The 19,622-nt window shown below is 57.0% G+C and overlaps 1 protein-coding gene across 6 annotated transcripts in view; it reads left to right on the forward strand.

Moving 5' to 3' along the window:
- The first annotated feature begins 377 nt into the window (after window positions 1-377).
- The window catches only part of Adcyap1r1 (ADCYAP receptor type I), a 55,890-nt gene continuing 36,645 nt past the window's right edge, over window positions 378-19,622 (forward strand). For all 6 annotated transcript variants that reach the window (XM_076836077.2, XM_076836104.2, XM_076836061.2 and 3 more), the window contains exons 1-3: window positions 378-758; window positions 10,700-10,820; window positions 12,313-12,418. In XM_076836077.2, coding sequence (XP_076692192.1) covers window positions 10,770-10,820; window positions 12,313-12,418 — 157 coding nt within the window. In that variant the 5' untranslated portion in view covers window positions 378-758; window positions 10,700-10,769. The remainder of the gene's footprint in view (window positions 759-10,699; window positions 10,821-12,312; window positions 12,419-19,622) is intronic.

Here is a 19,622-nt window from a genome sequence, read left to right on the forward strand (position 1 = left end):
AAAAGGGCTTTCCCCCGCTGGTGTCATGCAAAGGGTGGAAAGGAAGGGGGCGAGACAGGGAAAGGCCCCACTCAGCCCCCGAAGCCCCGACCGTTGGTTTTTTTTTTGGGGGGGGGGGAGGGGAGTAGATGGGAGAGGATGGTGGTGGGATGGAATGGAGGCTGTCACCTCTTCATTCGCGCCCAGGGCGGAGTGGTCCTGGCGCCACAGCTCCAGCTAGGTCTGTGCAGCCGGCAGGGTCCCCACCGCGCTCGGTACCGGCTCCCCTCGGCCTAACTCCGCCCCGGGCGCTCATTGGTCTGCACCCCATACCCAGCCTGCGAGCTCTGTGGAGGGAGGCGGTGGCCGGTCGCCTCCCTCCGGTCCCCTGCCTGGCTTCGCGGCGGAGGCGGCGCCTCTCCCGCAAGACCGAGCCCCGCTGGGCGGCCGTGAGGCGCGGGGCCGGCGAAGGGAGGCGGGGGGCGCCGCGCTCCGGCACCGGGCGGTGACTAACGACCGCGGCGGCGGCGGCGGCTCCAAGCGAATGCGGTCTCCGCGTGCGCACACGCAAACGTAGCCGCGCAGGGACACACGGACCCCGGTCGCCCGCGGCCACACGGACGCGGCGACTCGGCTCCGCGCGCGCGCTCCTCGGCGCACACGCTCCGCATTCCCCGGCGGCGCCGGGCGCGGACTCGCCGGCTGCGCGCCCTCCTCGCGGAGCCTGCCCCGAAGGACCCGCAGCCCCCAGCCCCACGGCCAGGCCCCGCAGTGAGCAGGTAAGGACCGCCCCGCCGCCCCTGCCCCTCCACTCCCGGCAGCCCTCTCCCAGCTCCAGAACCTTCGCCTAGCAGGGACCTGGGACCCCCTCCTCCAGCTCGGCGGTCTCCGCAAGTCGCGTCCTCCAGCGACGGAGAACTGGCGCGGGCCAGCGCGGGGCAAAGCTTCGGAATCGGTGAAGCTCTCCAGCCGCTGCTTGTTTCCTGCGCGTCAGTCTCACCCCTCTCCTAGTGTCTGGGGCCATTGCTTGGGGGGCGCATTCCTGCAGCTCACCGGAGTGGGGGTCGGCCTAGCCATCGAGCGTCCATCCTGGTGCCAAGAAAGGACAACGAGGGCAGGGATGACACAGAGGCCAGAGGGTCCCCAAGGGACCTGTCCCCCGAGCCCCAAGGCGGGCGGACGCGCCTACGCGGATTCCAAAGGCCACGCTGAACTGTCCTCTGGGGCTAGGTGCCGCAGTCTGCACGGGGTTTGAGGGGTGGGCAGATGATGTGCTGGAAAGGGGTGGGGTGGAGGCCAGTGGAGAATGTCTCCCTGCCCGGGTACATTTCGGAATCATTCAAAAGAGCGTAGTAGTCTCCGGGTTTCCCGCGGCACCCAAGGATGGGATTAGGAATGCCAGGGCTTTCGTGGTCCCGCAAGGAAACGCCCAAAGAGGCCTGTGGGACAAACGCGGGTGGCCCCCCGGGGCTGAAGTGGGCCCATTCAAGACCCTGGCGGGCAGTCTTAAAGGCCCAGGCTCCTGCGCCAGCTGCGGGAGTCGGGGGTACATCCTCAGCTGGAACTGAGCGGGTTGGGGACTCAGAAAGGACCCGGGTGCCAAAGAATGGAGTTAAATCTTCAGGAAGAAGCCCGGCGGGAAGGTGATGGCATTTCACACGTGGAGCTGAGAAGGGGGGGGCCCTGAAAGGAGCTTAGGCCCCCTTCAGAAAATTCTGGGGGTGGGGGGTGGGAGCCCTGCTCATTTTTCAGACCATTTTCGTCTTTCAGTGCAGGTGCGTCAGATTCCCTTTCTTTACCTCCCCCAGCCTCCTGGTGTGTACGCAAGCCCCCATCCTGGAACAAAGACAAAAACAAGACAGCATTTGGCTTTGCCTGTGAACAGCCCTGGGGTGGGGGGATTGGAAGGGACTAAGCACAGTAGGTGGAGGGCAGTTTGCCCAGACTGCAGTTGGCCAGAGGCACACTGGTCCCCTGAAGGTCAGGCTAAAGGCTTTTGGTGGCTGTGGGCTTCTGAAGGGGATTGGGAATTGTGTTGGAGCCCTGAGGGCCAGGGCAGTGACAGCACCAAGGATGGTTTTCTCTGGAGCCACATCTGAGTTTGGTGCTACGTGCATCCAGGCAGCGGAATGCCCAGTCCCAAGCAGAGTCTGGGGTTCCTGCTCCTCACTGACCTTGGAGAGGGCAGGCAGGAGCATCAGTCTGGGCACCAGCAGGAATTTGAACAGTATAAACTAGACAGAACTCACTAGGGTGGGCCCTGAGCCAGATCCTCCAAAGAATTCATCAACAAGTGTGCGTGGTGTGACCAGGAGCCAGATGCTTCTTCTGCCATCAGAACTGGCTCATTGGTGGTGGGGTGTCTATGATAAGACCCCCAGGAGTCTGCCCTGAGTGTAGTGAGGGCGGTGTCTGTGGGGAGCCTCTAGGACGCCCCTTTCCTGCACGTTCAAGACTGATCTGAGCAAGCACGCATTAAAGTCCTGCTTTGTGTAAGGTTTAGGCTGCCGGGGGATTGACTGGAGAAAGACTTTGGGACCCACTCTTTTTCATGTGGCCACCTCTCTTTGCCGTCCTCCTACTTTGGGACACTTCGCCAATCCGTGTTGAATAAACAGGTCCATACCACGAATGTTCATAGGTCAGGATATATGGGAGCGGCTGAGGAAGACAGCAGCTAAGGCCACAGGGTGGCTTTCCTCCTGGGGGGCTTGAGTGCCCCAGGTTGCTGGCCTCCCGGGATGGACATTTTGCTGAGCAAGGGCTGGCATTGATTAAGTGGAAGACACCCTGTGCTGCCTGCCAGAGGACAGGACCAAGGTGTGCCAAGTGCAGTGCACCAGCTCTGCTTGTGCCAGGCAGGTTTTGCTTGCCTGACAGCCCCTCACTGTGGAGCTGATACCAGGGGTGACAGTGAATTTCCTGTCCTGAGGAGGCTTGTGATCAGAGATCAAATGCTCCAGATGGGGGCTACCCGGGGGCTTTCTACCCTGAAAGGCCTACAAGCCTCAGGAGCCCTCTGTCACCTCTGAATAGAAGAATCCAGGGGGTCTGAAGTGTGGTCCAGCTGCCCGGCAACATGGAGGCTGGAAACTCCTCAGCTGTGATGTGTTTGTACTGAGCTCTGGATGCCGTCAGAGGCACACGGTGACAGCCACCCCCACAGTGACACATAGAGAGGGAGTGACACACAGCCAGGGAGGCATGTGGGCTTCCCATGACACCTACCAAGGATTCTGGACAAAATAGAGTAAGGGAGATGAACAGGGAGAGTCTTCACACGGACCTGGGCAAACCTGGGGACTCAGGCATTTGCCCAAACACCACAAAGAAGGTCCAGATGCATGTTGAGCTGAGTGGAGAAAGTGTGTGTGCGTGTGTGTGTGTACACTCTGTGCTGTTTGAACCTAGAACGAGGGTCAGCAGCTTTTTTTTTTTTTTTTTTTTGTAAATACAGTGAATATTTCAGATTTTGTGGCCAATATTCCCTGTTGCAGTGATTTCTTTTGTCTGATGTAGCCTGAAAACAATCGTAGACAAGGGTCGAAAGTATGTAAATAAAAACAAAGCCTAGAGTATATGTTCTGATAAACTTCATTTGTGGACACTGAATATTTTAATTTTGGGCCACTTGCATGTATCAGGAAGAATGCTTCTTTTAATTTTTTTCGGACCATTTAGAAATGTACAAACCATTCACTGGCTGGCTGCACAACAGCAGGTGACGGGCTGGATCCAATAGGCCTCAAGGGTTTGCTGACTCCCGGACCAACAGTTAGAAAAGAGAAGGTGTCCGGGAGAATGAGGAAGGCAGGCGATTGGTGCTGGGAGCTCAGGACACCTGAGGGCACTGTGGTGCTTCACCCAGTCTACATGGAGCTCACAAGAGCCTGTCCCAGGGCAGGTCCTACCTGGCCTCTGCCCTGTACCCCAGACCAGCCCCCACGGCATCCACACAATAAATTTCTACTCTGAGGACACCTGGAGAAAACAGTCACGAAAAACGAATTGATGTCACCTGATCTCCAAAGGGCTCCTGAGCCCCTTTTCCTGTGTACCCTCTGTGCCCAGCTCTAGGTGCACCCCCACTGTGAGGGATACCACCCTCAAACCTGCAGGCTCCTTGTTTCCAGATACAACTTGAACCTCACTGTGAACATGACAAGACCCGAAGCAGCCTGGGCAGGAAGGAAAGAGTTTTCAGCCCAGGATTGGGGGTTCTCAGAGGAGGATGAGGTCAGAGGGGGTGGGTGCAGCCCGGGCGGGCTTCCTGGAGGTGCTGTAGGAGGTTAGGTTGGCCTTGAGGCATGGCTGGGCATGCTCCTCCTGGCTCTCCAGACTCCATGCATGGCCCTGGCTGTCCTCACCTCTCCTCCTGACAAATGGGCGCTGCAGGGGGCTGGCAGAGAGTAAAGCATAGAGCTCCTGTGCAGGCCTCTCGCAATCTCCCAGCTTCTGATTTATTATTTGTGGAGTGAACCTGCCCTGCCCTCTGTTTCTTCCTCCCCCTGCTGTCCCTTTGGGACATTTCTTTCCTGCCACCTCCCCCAAGATGAGCCAGGGGACTTTCTGTTTTTCTGAGTCTCTGGATTCTGTCTCCCATTCTGTTCCAGCTCCCCCTCAGCTCTACCCTGGTCCAGAGAGGGGCCTCGGGGAGACCATCCCCCTGCACCTCCCCCTCTGCTCTGCTCACCAGCCTTTGGAGGGCTCTTCTCTAGGGGGCAAGCAGAGCCCCCCACTCCCCTGCTAGCCCTCTCCAGGGCCCATCCCTTCCTGTGTTCCAGCCCTCTAGTGTCCCAGCTGGTCACCTTCCCAGGCCATCCAGCAGGCACTCATGTGCGCACCTGTGTGTGCAGGGGCCAGGAGCGCGTGCACAATGGAGCTGGGGCTAAGGGAAAGTGCGGTCAGTGGGGCTGGTCACCACTCTCCCCTGGTGGAGCTCAGTGGACATCTTCCAAAGCAAACCCCCCCCCCCCCCCCCCGCCGCTCCCGGGCTTCCTGTTCCCCTCCCACTCCCGCCCACCCTTCCATCACCTCTCAACCTCTTTCTGCTTTCCCCCAGCTTTGGTCTTCTGCCTCCTGCTTTAGCCTGGCCTGGGAGCGGGCAGCTCCCCCTGACCCTGCAGGACAGGAGGCGCTCCTGCACTCTCTTTGTGGAAGGGGTTCCTCACAGGACATGGTGTTTTTTTTGGGGGGGGTGGAGGGTAAAGGACTTCACAGTGTGACCTTGGAGAAGCCTCTTGGGACCCCCCAGTGTCATTGGTGGAAGGGGTGATTCTGCCAGAGTACACCCCAGCCTGGCCCTTCCCGTCCTGAGCCCCGGTCCCCACTCCAGCCCATGTGAAATGAAGGGTGTGGGTGGAATCATTCCTGGGGCCTGTCTGGTGACCTGGCTCCTGTGGCCGACTGTGGACAGAACCTGAGCAGCTCTGAAAAGATGGTTTGGTTTGATCACCAAAGAGGAGGATCTTGTGATGGCTAGGAAGCCTCTCACCCAGGGCTCGGCCTTCATCAGCTCGGGCCTTACTAGGAGGAAAGAGGTGCTCGAACTCTCCCCTTTTCCCTGAAGCAGCTTCTGTCCCTTCTTTTGAGGGGAATGGGTAGGAGGAAGTGTTTCCTCTTTCAGCCTTCCCTCTACGTTTCCAGTCCTAGGAGGCAGAGGAGCATGTGGGGGTAGGACCTGTTTTGGTCTCATTAATAAAGGCAGCATGTGGAGAGCAGGGGAGGTGAGTGATGCTCTTTTCCTGGCATCTTTGTCTGTCTGGTGTCTAAGCTTGGCACTACTCTGTGAAAGGAAGGGCTGTGTGGCCAGAGGAGAGGGAGAGGATGGTGCAGTCCTCACACCCACCTAGGGGCATCTGTTGGGCAGAAGACCCAGTGCTGCTTAGGGCTGGCTGCAAGGAGACCTGGAGACATCGGAGCTTCCCTTTGAGGTCCTGACCAGCTGCTAGAGAGGGACAAGAGACGCTGGCCAGGAGCCTGGCCCACAGCTGGGGTGCTGCAGAAGGGCTCCCGCTGGATCTGGTGCAGCGAGGGGGCGGCCGGAGGGTCTCTGAATCTCCTCCCGCTCAGATGTGGAGAGCAGCGCCCCGTGAGTCACCGCCTGCTCCTGTGCTGACTGATGACGCGTCTTCCGTGTGCTGGGCCACCGCTGCCCGAGCCGCGACTCACAGGAGGACACGGCCGCTGCTGCTGCCAGTTCCAGGCTTCATCACTGGGTTTAGGGGCCGGAGGAGGTCAGGCTAACCCCAGTTAAAGGGGGGATGGTGTGCCACGGGTCCCCTCAGAACCCTCCTGGCTCCCTTGTCTATTACGCATCCCATTCACGCTAGGCCAACCTCCAGGGTACCACCCTGGGTGACCTTGGGAAGTGTCTCCCCTTCTCTGACCTCAGTTTCCCCAGCTGGGCCATGGGGAGGTGGCTTTAAGGTCTGCTTCAGGCCTGAGATGCTGGGTGGGCCACTGACTCTTCCTAAGGAGGGAGACAGACAGAGATGGGTGGGCGGGGGGTCACAGAGGGCCACCCTGGGGCACCCGAAGGCTCTGAGCTGTCTTCCTTTTGCCGGAAGCAGAGCAGCAGAAGCCCAGGATGCACAGACTTGGGAGCCAGACCGCTTGGGCTCACTTCCCTGGTCCGCCATGAACATGCAGTGTGACCTTGGGGGAGTCGCTTAGTCTCCCTTGGTCGCCTCCTCCATAGAGTGAGGAGGGTGCTAGGAACTGCTTAAGAGGCTTCAGGAGGTTGGAGGAGGTATTGCACACTTACTACTTGGAAGACAGCCTGGCACAGACGTGAGTGTTTGATAGATATTAGCCATTGGCCAATAACGGTTGGTTTAGTAGGCTGTTGGGGGTGGAGAGCCGCCAGGGTGCGCAAAGCCTGCCCAGGAAGCCATGAGTCAACAGTACTGATAATACAGAGAGCCCCCGCTGGGGGCCGGGCTCTGGGACCCTCTGCAGTTTTTGTGAATCGTTGAGGCCTTGAAGTAATACCCAGAGACAGGCACTATGGTTACTCCCATTTTACAGAGGTTACAATGGAGGCACAGAAGGCTCAAGCCACTTGCCTAAGATCCTGAGGCTAAAAACTCTAGCAAAAAGGATTCCTTTGTCTGCCATGTTAAATGTCCCCGAGACAGAGTTTGTCCTCAAGGCCCACTGCCCTGCAGAGCCTAGACCCAAGAGCAATGTCATGGGACATGGGTAGACAAATCATCCTGAGACATTTTAAGTGGTTGGGTCCAGGAACCTGATGACCGTCCTCAGAGCTGTGGTGGCTTGGCCCTTATGGAGTGGGTCATCTGAGGAAGAGGCAGTGGAGATGGGGTGGAGGAGGAGCAGCTGATAGGGTGGCAGACTGGGGGCCTCAGAAGACTGTCCTTGAGCAGCGGAGCCACACAAGTGCCTGGAAGAACACTGGTTTGGGGACAGGACAGGTGACCTAAGTCTGCAAATTCTGGGCTCTGCCCATCAGGTCCAGTGCAGCGTGTGGGCAGGGACAGAAGCGCCTGGAGGGACTGAGGGTATTAGCACCCTGGGGAGGCTATAGAAAGTGATCTGGGGTCCCCAGAGGTGTGTGATTGGGAAGTCAAGGCCCTGGAGCCCCAAGTCCTCTCTCCCTGTCTTTGCTGGGGAGTGCCTGCCCAGTTGCACAGGGAATGGGCTGCGGCAGGGATGCAGGAGAGTGCGGCATTGGCGTCAAGAACTCTGGGTCTGGTTCCAGAGGAGGTGCTGTGCGGAGAGCCCCCAGCTGCCTTACCCCGTGCCCCTGGACTGGGACATCTCTCTGCTGGCTCCTGTGGTAGCTTGAGCAGCCTGGTGGTGATGCAGATTGCCGGGAAGGGAAGGGCTGGGCTCGGCCCTCTTCTCAGCCCACTGAAGCTGTGGTGGAGGAGCCGCCTGCAGAGCAGGGCGCGCACCCTGCAAGCCCAGGCCTTCCCACACTTGTGTGCACGTGCTCGTGTGTGCCTGCGCTCGTGCCCGTGCCTGCACCCAGGTCTGCGTTCATGAGTATCTCGATGCCTTGATGTGTCTGGATGACTACAGACAGAGCATGTGCATCAACATACATGTCCTGTTTGATAGATGTGTCTGAATGTCCCAGTCTCGGCTGCTTGCTTCTGCACGTGACTTGGTTCTAAGAGTGTGTGTCTGTCACCATGAAGGAGTGTGTGTGTGTGGCATTGTCTGCTTGGTCCTCAGGGAGTCCCTGAGGACCAGGAGCTCTGTTTCCCTGTTTTTGACCTGTTCCACCGTGTGTATCCCTTCTTGGGAGTTTGTACTGAGACTTTCAAGTGGGAGCCCTGGGGATCCGTGTCTCTTTTGTCTCTGTGAGGTTGACATGTCTTTATTGTCCTCTCCGTGGACCTGTTTCTGTGTATTTGTGCGTGTGCGCACAGCGTGTGGATCAGAAAGAGAATTTCGGAGATCCACCAGCCCTCACCTGCCCCTGCTGCTGTACGTCTCCTGCTGGAACCCTTCAAGCCACAGCTCTGTGTGCACACTTCTGGCCTCTACTGAAGGTTAAGGCAAACCCTTATAGTCCTAATTCTGCACGATGCCACCTGGGAACACAGAACAGGACTGACCCCGGAGAGGCTCTGATTTCTCTCACGGAGGTGTCCTTTGAAGCTCTGCAGGTGACTCCAGTGGGCAGCCCAGGTTGCACACGGACCGGGCTAAGCAGTCATGGCTTGGGGAGGAGGCATGGGGGGCAGTCCTGTCCTATAGTGGGCCGTGCTTGTGCCGGCTCAGGCAGTCCCTGAGGACAAGGAGCTCTGTTTTTCTGTTTTTGACCTGAGGTTGTCCAAGGTCCAGGGCAGTCACCCCCTGATCTCAGAGGCTTCTGCCTTGCAGTATCTTCTCTCCCCGCTCTGCTGTCCGGGAGAGATGGCCTCCAGCCCCTGCTGAGGATCACTGGGACCAGGCACTGCTCCATTCCAGCAGGAAGGACAGGAGGCCATCTCTTTTTAAGCAGAATCTTGTACTTCCTAGAGCAGATGGAGGTGACTGAGTCCTTTGGGAACCCCCAGGGCCATGTCAGAAGCCGCCTGTAGCCACCAGGGGTGTGTAGGAAGCTGGGAGAGGGTATAGGCGGTGGAAGCCTGGGGGTCTGGTGTAGCCTGTCCTTGGTGTCTGCAAGTGCGGGGGCCAGTGCTTTCCATCCTCCCTGACCCGCAGTCAACACTGGACTTCTCAGAGTGTCTCTTGGGGTACCCAAGGCTTGTCTCAGCATCTCTGAGTGAGCCCTGGGCTGGAGATGACATGGGGGCCCCTTTTGTTGAGCCTTCCTGCAGCAGCTTCTATTTCTCCTTTGGGTGCTTGCTCATCACCAGCTTGAGCTTGGAGAGGCTGTAGGGGAGGCCAGAAGAGATGGACGGAGACATGGTTAGGTCGAGAGCTGGGCACAGGGGACCAGGGGTCACAGCAGCTGTGCACACTGGGCATGCACTTGCAAGGCCTAGTGGTTGCGATGCAGGAGCAGCACTTGCTCCAGACCCTTTTGTCCCAAACCAGACACGTGCCAGGTAGCGGTGCCCCTAATTTGAGCCTACTCAAACTTTTCTGTAGCAATTTAATAATAACAGTAATGACGATTTTAAGCTGAGTGTGTGGTATTCCATTGTGTGGCCCTGCAGAGCCTGTTTAGCAGTGCGTGCTGGGTGGCTGCTGCTCTGTCCCCCCCCTTTTTTTTTGTCGCAGATGCTATTTTAAATGATGCCGTAGTAAATAGCCTTGCTTATCTTTCTTTTGGTTCAACTGCGAAAATTTCCCAGATGTGGAGTTGCTGGGTTGCAGGGTATATGTATTCGTCATCAGTTTCAGAAGCAGAATATCCTCTGCTGGGAGTAAGCTGGGTCCCTGCAGCTCCTTACTTGACTCCCTGTAATGTCTCTGGTCCCTGCCGGGCTTCCAGTCTTTGCATGTTTGTCTTCTTGGGGGGTCCTGTAGCTCTGAGGCTTGAGCACACCCTTTAGTAGTCACTGTGCTTTCTGTGTCACCGTTTCTTGAGGACAAAGTGGGGTGAGGCAGGGCAAAAGGCAGGTATATTCTATAAGGTGCCAGCCTAAGTGGCTGGAACAAATGGGTCCTTAAGAGAGAGTAAATTAGGTAGAAGTTTATTTCCCTTGCAGCGCAGTCTGGGGTGAGGTAGGCCATCCAGGCTGCTTAGCTGCACTCAGTGGTCCTGGATCCTCTCAGAGCATTGCTCTCCCCGCCCACAGCTGGCATCCCTGTCTACACTCGGGAAGGGCAAGAAAATAGGAGAGGAGAGCATGCCAAGCCCTTGTGTATGGGATGCTGCCCATGAGGCTCTCCTGCTGCCAGTCGCATTCCTTAGATGCCAGCTTGATCACATGCTCAGGAGCTGGAGAGACAGGGAAGTGTCACCTTTGGGTGGGCAAGCCGGTGCTAGGCAAAGCTGTCCATTTGTTTTGGAGGAAGGGGAGCAAGCCGAGGTCGGGGAGACAACTGGTCTACGGCAGATGAGAAAGCCATTCCAGACCGACCGTTCCAGTAGACTGTCGGGGCTGAGCCAGCCTGCACCCCACTCTATCCTCAATATCTAGAGGATGTAGACCCTGGGCCTCTCCTGTTTGTAGAACAGGAAAGAATAGGATGGACGGCTGCAGCCCTGAGGGAGTTTGCATTGGAGGCTGGGGACCATGCTGCAGGTGGGTGGGGGAACAACCCAGGACTCACGCCTTTCCTTCCTCCCTAGCCTGTGGACCTCTGGGGGCTGAGCAGCGGCTGCTGGCGTGGGAGGCCAGCAGTGCCGGCTGAGGAGCACCATGGCCAGTATCCTGCAGGTCCCCCTGGCTGCACTCCTCCTGCTGCCTGTGGTAAGGCCCGGGACCCTCCCCTCCATGAATCTGCAGCTCAGGCTCACCTGAGGCTTTCCCCAGAGAACCTATGACTTTCCTGTGTCCTCATCCAAGCTGAGATACTTAACGGGTATCTCTGCCAACACCCCACTGGACCATCTAGCACCTTTGTGTGATTTAGAAGAATGCCCTTCCTTAGGATGCTGGACTGATTAGGCCAAATAAATTTGAAATTTCAAATTTATTACGATAGTGGCATGCGTGGCCACCTTTGGAGTTGTGCAGTACACAGCCTGCTCAGCCGTATGCAGGCATCCTGGTTAGGGCTGCAGAAGGGTCTTTTGATCTTCTCATCTCCAGCTTAGGAGGCCTGGCCAGATTTGAATCCAGGAGGCTGCTCTCTGCTCATGTCTTTTCTGAGCAAGGATGAGGACAGAGAGTGGGAAGAGGAGGCTTCCCAAGTACTGGCCCCACCACTTGACCTAGACCGGCAGAGGTCCAGGTCTTTGTTCTGCTTCCCTGTGTGACTACAGACAAGTGCGTCCCTCTCTGGGGGAGCTGCCTGCATATCTGTGGGATTGGAAGTGTCCCTGAACATGGCCCTTGGCAGCTCCAATGTCTGCTGACTGCTTCTCCCCGCATTGACGGTCCCCTGGGAAACCATCCTGCCTGGGGGTTGAGTTAAAGTGACAGCGTGCAGAGGCAGCTGTCATGATAGCATGCATGGCTGTGAAGTTACTTGATCCTGAGCTAGAATCCAAATCTGCCAGCAACCACTGCCTGACCTGGGGCTGCGCCTCCTTAACTCCTCTGAGCCTCGCTTTTCCCTCTCAGTCAAGGAAGAGTGGTGAGCGGGCCTCTTGGCCTGCAGCCGCTGCTCCTCCACCTGTAGCAGCTAGAGGGCGCCACTTCCTCATGCGCCCGGAGGAAAGAGACCCTGAGCCCGCCCCCACCCCTTGCTTGCCCCTGAAGTAGTTAGATCCTTGTGGTCTCTGGAGCCAGAACATCTGGGTTCAGATCCCGACTCTACCGTCTACTAAGCCATGTGACACTGAGCAAGTAACTTCATATCTCTTTACTTGTTTTCACATATGGAAAATGATACAAAATAATACCTACTTCCTAATACTTCTAAGATATATGCATACATATATGTGTGTCTGTGTGCGCGCGTGCGTGTGCACACACACAATGCTCAGAATAAAGCATGTACTTAGTAAAGTGCTACATATGGGATTGCTAAAATTATTATAAGATGTGGAAACTGAGACCCAGGAGGGGAGTGGGATCTGTCCAAGGCCAGGCATTGAGTTGGTGACTGAGAAGAGCCCTCATGGCCCTCATGACTGAGAGGATGTCCCCCTGCTGGCCCTGAGGTCTTTCCGCCACTCTCCTCTTCCTGGTTCTGCCCCGCCACACACACACCATGTTCTCTAGGACACGCCCCTGGGATTAGGTAGGAAGTCTCATGGGTGGGCCTCCCACCACCCATACCGTGTGTTCCCCGCAGGCCACCACCATGCACTCCGACTGCATCTTCAAGAAGGAGCAGGCCCTGTGCCTGGAGAAGATCCAGAGGGCCAATGACCTGCTGGGCTTCAACGATTCCTCCCCAGGTGAGCCGGGTGGCTGGAAGGGCACAGTGTCCCCAGAACATGCAGGCTGGCCTTTAGCACCAGCTTCCTGACCCCAGGTCCACCTTGGACAGGGTGGCAGAGGGTGCAGGTCTCTGGGAGATGGTGTCCTTCTTCTGCTCTGAGCAGTGCGGCAGGGGTTGCCCTGCTTGGAGCTAGTCTGTCCTGGGTGGCTCAGCGCTGTCCTGGGTGGCTGGATGTGACCATCTTCTCTCACCTAGAGGCTATGATAGAGCTGATGCTGGGCTGGGCAGTGGCTGTCAGAAAGCTTATTAGCAGGCCACAGGGGCCTGGTGGCAGCAGGGACGCAGCTGTTGCTGGCAGCTGGGCTGTAGAACACCTGGTCAGCTTAGGGCAGAGCATAGGGTCATTTCCTGCCTTCTCTGCTCATTCCATCAGAAGCCAGGGGGAAAGGCAGCAAGCTCCCCAGTCTCAGAGACTGTCTGGTGCAGGGCTGGCCACATCTGTGTGTGTGTGGGGGGGTACCATGCCCTGAGCTGGATGGAGCTACATACTGCAGGACATTTAGCATCCTTAGCTTGTCCTCTTAAATGTCCATAACACCCCTGATCCCAAGGATAAACCAAAAGTGCCTCCCAACATTTCACATGTCCCCAGGGACTGATGCAGCCCTGATGAGCCCCAGTGGTCCCATGTCACCCTCCCCTCCCAACTCCTCTGCTTTGCAGATGGGATCCCAGGCCCAAAGAGGTGAAGACTCCCTCTGCCTTCTGTCTGAGGGCCTTTCAGGGGCTGGCTGGGGCATCCCAGAGGCCCTTCCAGCCTCGCTCCTGCCTCGGTTGCTGGAGGGCTGGCTGCGGGTCTACCCAAGGGGGAGGCTCTCTGCTCAGACCAGGAGGATGCGCTTTTCCCTCCAGATCCGCCCAGCTCGTCTGAGCACCATCTGTTTGAAGACTTTATTAATCTCTAGCCCAGTTAAATGTAGCGGTCCCACTGGGCCCAACTCCACAGCCAGCTGCTTCTCCACGCAGACTGGCTGGGAAGGCACTGCTCCGGGCTGGGCCTGCCTGCCCCACCGGCCAGCGGACACTGCTTAGCCCTGACTGACGGCAAAGGTGGATGCTGGGCCCCACCAACTAGGGACACTCAAGAAGGGAGCCCAGATGGGACCCTCTTCCAGATGGGTGTAGTTGGAGGAAACTCAAAGAAATGAGACTTGTCCGTCCCAGTCTTTCATGGGGAAGTGGGCTGCTGAGGGCAGGCCATGTTCAGAGCACATGTGGGGGTCCGGATTGCAGGTGTCCTGCCTCCCAGCCCAGAGCCATTGTTCCTGCATCCATGTCTCAGGGTGGAGCAGCACAGGGGTCCAGGAGGCAAGGGTAGAGGTGGAGGGTGGGGCCGGGGCAGGGACTGCAGGGAGATTGCACCCATCTTTTGAGCCCAGGGCTGAGAGAGGACAAGACAGGCTTGCCCATAGCGGTGACCGGGCTGAAGCAAGACAGAGAGAGATGTGGGGACAGTCACCATTCTGGGACGGGCTGATTAGTGCTGGGGAGTGTGCTCAGGATGGGGAAGAGGTGAGTGCTCTGTGATGAGATGGGGAGGGGCTGCTGGGGAAGGTGGCATTGAACCGAGATCCTTGGCTTCTAAACCTGGCTGCACGTCAGGATTGCCAGGAGAGCTTTTAGAAGAAGGTGCTCAAACCACGATCCTGCAGCTTCAGTCAGAACCTCACGCAGTTTCTGTCAGGCTTTAGCAAGTTCAAGTGAGAAGCTAAAGCTGAGAACCCCCGAGCTGGGCCCCCAGGATGGGTGGGCATTGTACCGCAGCTGAGAACCGAGAGTGGGTGAATCAGACTAAGGGAGTCAAAGGAACAAGAGGCCAGGGGGCAGGTGCCTGACCTCTGGGGGGACTGAGTGTCCCTGTTTGTAGCCCCATCTGGGGTGTGGGAATGAGCCATCCTGGGGGCTGGCTGTCCCAGGGACTGAGTGTCTGCACATTTTAAGTCCATTTCCACAGGAGGTGGAGGTAGGGGAACAGCTGTGGCCAGTCCCCACTGGGCGAGAAACCTTGCAACTTCCCCAGGACCCCATCGGGCCCTCCTCAGGGACCCTGTGGAGCAGCAATGACACAGGTCACTCGCAGACCTGAACTGGGGTGGGGGACCTGAAGCCCGTGGAGGACACTCACTCACCCCCCCCAGCTCACTCGTTCATCCACTCCCTGGCTCCGCTCGGCTCTCTCACCTTTCCTGCACTCTTGGACTCCCAGGAGAGGCTGAAATCTTAGGTGTCTGGCCTGGGTGGAGTGAGGGCAAGGCCAGGGTCAGGGAATGCAGGCAGACATGAGAGCCCTGAAGTCTGGTTCAGAGAGGTCAGAGTCAGTGGGGAGAGCTGGAGCCCGTGTACGGGGGACTCAGGGGAGGAGAAGGCGCCTCTCGCTGGGCAGGCTAGGCCTGGAGGGGGCAGGGTGTGAAGGGTTCTTCAAGAGTGAGGGCACAGGTCTCTTCTGAGGGAGGGAAGGAGGGATGGAGAAAGGGAGAGAGACAGAGAGACATAGAGAAAGAAGGCTTTGCCCTCCCATGGCCTGTTAGAGGAGAGAAGAGGATCTCACCTCTCTATCTTTGCCCTCCCTGAGTCAAGGGGTAGAGCTTTACCGGATAGGGCTGACATTGAATTAAGCAGAAGGAAAGAAGAGCTATCAGGAAAGAGGAGGACACTGAGAGTCCAGCTAGACCACTGACTCTGTGGCTGTGGGCCTAAGATCTCCTTTCATAAAAGGAAGATGGTGGAATGGGCCATGCTAATGGCCACATACTTTATATAGACTTCCTTTATTCCAGTCACTGGGTGTGTGTGTTTTATTCAATCACCAAAGCAACCTAGCAGGCTGGACTCTTACCGCTCCTGTTTTATACATAAGAAAGCTGAAGCATAAGGAGGTTATGCAACTTGCTTAAGGTTGCAGTCCATTAGGAGGCAGAGGTGGACCTTGAACCCAGACAGCCACTGGGACACATAGCTTCAGAACCACATGCTTGGAACCTAGCACCGGTTCCCAGATCACCAACTGTGGGACCTTAGGAAAGTACATAACACCTTAATTTTCTTGTCTGCAAAATGGAGGAAAAAATAATACCTACCACATAGGAATATTGTGTTAAATGACAAAATCGGTGGGAAGGGCAAGGGATGGTGATGGCCTTTACTAAGCTCTCAGCAGAGACAGCGGTTATTACGAGTAGTCATGTCACAACATGGGGGCCTCGAGGGTGACCCATCTTCCTCTGGGTCTGAGTTCTGGGGTGTGTGGAGACTTCTCTAGGCATGCCATTTGGAATAATCCATAAAGGCTTTCTGGAAGAGCAGGGAGGGGCTGGGGGCCAGCTTGGGCCTTGGAGGGAAGGAGGGAAGAAGGTAGGAATGTGAGCCAGGTGGGGATGGCCTGGGTGAAGGTGGGAAGGGAAAGAGGTGGGTGGCAGGTGGCAGGGAGCGTCACAGCCTGCACTTAGAAGCCAGTCCTTGGGTTCTCCATGTACACCGCACCACATCTGGGCAGTTTCTACCCCCTGCTTACAGATGAGGCTGTTCCCAAGAGCCTTAATTTCTTTGCCTGCTCACATCTAAGCCCACACAGAGAGGGTGGAGCTGCGGTGTGCATTCAGATGGTTCCAGAGCCACCTTTTCCGCCACTGCGCTGCACTGCAGCTCAGGATTGAGGAGGCTCCCGCCCTTCTCTCCTTGTTGGAGGGAAAGGTCAGACAGCTGCGGAGGAAGTTGGAGCTGGAGAGTGGAGCTGGGAGAGGAGGGCCCTGTGTGTGTGCCCCAGGCCTGCCCTTTTCTTAGCTAGTGAAGGCTGGAGGGCGTTTGTTTTTGTAAGAGCCAGGTTCTCGGCCTCCAGTGACCTTCTTGGGAAGGAGAGGGGCAGCGGGCAGGACGAGGGGAGGCCCACTGCGGAAGGCTGACCTCCAAGGAGCTTGCACCGGACTGTGGTCTGAAAAGCTTGTTTCCGCAGACTGAGGTTGGAGGACCCTCCTCAAGGGGCTTTAGAACAGGCAGCCTCTGGGTTCCTTTCCAGGGCTTAAGTTCAAGGACAGCGTTATCCCACTGTCAGCTGCCAAACAAGGGCCTTAATTTCCCCCCGGGTCCCCACGGGAGCCTCAGGTCTGCTCCTAGGAGTGCCTTTGGCTGGAGCTGGACTTCTTCGTGGCTCCAAATTAAACACACTTGTGGAATATGAACTGCAACCCCTGTTCGTGGTTCAGCCCATTAAAGCTCCCTGGGAGATTGCAAGATGCGGATGTCCAGAACTTCCCAGGCCCAGCCTCATCAGCATTTGTACGGGCTACTCCACGTTGGTATGTGTTAAGATCCTCTAAGTTAATTCTGAAGAGTACCCAGGTTGAGAACCACTGGTTTGACTTGAGAACAGCACCCTCCAGGGTGTGCTATGATGTGAAGCTGGAGAGCCGCTCCCATGGCACAGACCAGGCAGGGAGCCCATTCCCCGCAGAGACCATGATTGACAGCTGTGCACTAGGCTATTAACCTGGGCTGGGGATGAATTGAGAGAGGCCAGCCCTCCCGCTGCTGCACTGTCCCTGAGCAAGCACACCTGCAGAGAGGCTGGCCCAAGGGCATCCGATGCCCTTGAAACACAACTGAACATGGAAAAACAAAGCCTGATGGCTTGTTCTGGTGTGAATTCAGGGCAGTGGTTTTACACACGTGAGCACACACACATCTACCGGCATTGCTCGCTTGGTGGTAGTGAGACCCTCTGAGGAATGCCTTGTCTGTGATTTGGTGGTGGTGTGACTCCACTCCACGTGGCCCCTTGGCTCCACCAGGAGATGCGGTGACTACAGGACGTATGAGGCTGCAGAGCAGGGCATACAGTTTTGCAGTAAACTTTGATAAGTAGAATAGTCTATAATGGTGACACCGATTATAGTATAGCAAATACGAAAAGGAGTAGCACAGCTGTCTATCATCAGGTACTGTGTACTGTATATCATTGCCTGTGCTATGTCTTTAAATGGCAGTGCAGGTTTGTTCCCACCACAAATGCAGGAGTCGTGCACTGTGTTACAGTACAGCAGTACAGTGACTGCGATATTACTGAGCTCTGGGAGTTTTCAGCTCTGTTGTAATCTTTTGGAACCACCGTGGTGTGTGTGTAGCCCATCACTGACTTAACGTCGTTATGGCATGTGACTGCACATGACCTTTATATGCTTATGTACATTGAGTTTCTCCCTATAATCCTTTAGATCTAGTAAAGTGGGTCAGTTGGTCCTGGTGTGGTAGAGGTGAGGGGCGGGCACATGGCACTGTGTGTGTGTGTGTGTGTGTGTGTGGTGGGGGCTGAGGGGCTCCCGGGAAGCCACCTGCATTCCCTCAAGCTCTGGCTCTTCACTCGTTCTGGAACCGCTGTCCCAGAGAGAACATGGGGTGGTCATGCCGATGGTGGTCTTCGGAGTGGAGGCAGCTGGGAGAGGCTGAAGATACCGGCGGGGAGGTGGCCACGGACAGTAGCAGCAACTTGCTTTCTGGCTGGGTTTTTGAATACCCTCTGTGTGTCTTGAAGGAGTTTCTGGAGAAGAAGAGGAGGAGGTCTGGAGATGCGTTTAGCAGTTTTCATCTCACTCCAAACCCCTAAATGCTGAATGAGTCTGGAACCAACCCCAGTGCAGCTCTCACGTGACACAGAGCCGCTGGGGTCAGAGGTGGTGGTCACTGGCGAGTCTCACCCAGGGTGAGAGCCAGCTCCGGGCCAGTGCCCAGGTCTGCCATCCCAGCCAGGGGCTGCCATTCTGCTGCAGGACTTTTGTGGCCAGAAGAGGTGGAGAAAGGACGGCTCTGCGTGGGAACTGCTGCTCCACCACACAGTGCCCGGTGCCCCTGCAGCCCTTAGGGAGCACCTGCTGGGAGACACTTTGTTCCCTCTGCTGTCCTGGGGCAGCTTGCCAGCCCAGGGCCAGCCAGCATCTCCTCTTCCCAGGGCTGCTGACGCCCCTCAGCCTGGAAGCCATGCCTGCATCCTGGCAGGGTTGTTCAGGTGTGGTTCTCCATGGGGTCCCACGTGCTGGGGGACATGGAAGAGGGAGGTCTTCTGAATCCTATCCAGAATGCCAGGTGCCTCAGCCCCTCCACCCTCCTCCGAAGGGGAGAGGCCCCCAGGAAGGAACCACTTTGGGGCCAGGCTGGGGCTTCCCCGCCCTTGAAGCAGGATGAGCTTGTTGTCTGGTCCCCTTAGCTGCTCAAGGGTGAGCAGGCCCGAGGGTGGGGAAACAGGTGTCTGCAGGGCCTCTTGCTCTGCTCAGAGGGAAGTATTCCCTGTAGGCCTGGATGCCAAATCTGACAAAGGGCTCCATTTCTGTGGCTTCCTGCCTGGGTCATTCTGGAACTCAAGCCTATAACAGACTCTCCTGGAGGCTTGTCAAATGCAGGTCACTGACACCCATCCCCAGGGTTTCCGATTCCCAGATCTGGTTCTCGAGTGGTGTTGCTGGCCTGGGGCCCACACTTTGGGGACCCCTGGCTTCGAAGGAGGAGGGCTGTGTCTTTGGTCCTTCCTCTCCTCTCCAGCACTCCCCTCGGGTGGAGGAGGGGTCCTCACTGTTTGAACAGAAGCCTTGGCTGTACAGTGAATTTCATAAATTGAATCATTTTTTAATATTTGAATTATATGCTCAGATGGGGGCCTTGTTCTCACAATACTTGAGACTCTGGGGTGGCTTTTGGAGGGAACGACCACCGCTTTGTCTGTCGCTCTGGTGTCCCTGGTCTAGGGGTTCTGAACACTGTGTGGAACTGGGCAAGATCATCACCATGACAACCTGAGATCAGCTCCGTATTTTTGTTCCAGCCGAAGGCTAATAGCTCTTGTACTCTCCCTCAGTCTGACCTGCCTAAGTGGTCTCTGTCCTTCCTGTTGTCACAGCTCGCTACCGTCCCTTGGCTACTAGGTGGGAATAGTCCAGAGAGTGTGCAGTGTCCCCAGCCGCCCACGGCCCAGATTCCTCTGACCAAGTTCCACAGCGGGGTCTGTGCCGACCAGCCCAGGAGGCATGGGGCAGGGGTGGCACAGAGTTGGGGGATGATAGGAGGTGGAAAGGGAGTCTGGGGCAGTGGGGCTGCCGAGAGCTGAGCGTTCTCTTGAGGGATGGAGACCTGCTCTGATGTCTGGCCTCTCTGGAGGGGGAAACGGTGGGGTGCTTGAT

The sequence above is a fragment of the Callospermophilus lateralis genome, chromosome 1 (genome assembly GCF_048772815.1).
Source record: "Callospermophilus lateralis isolate mCalLat2 chromosome 1, mCalLat2.hap1, whole genome shotgun sequence".
NCBI lineage: Eukaryota > Metazoa > Chordata > Mammalia > Rodentia > Sciuridae > Callospermophilus > Callospermophilus lateralis.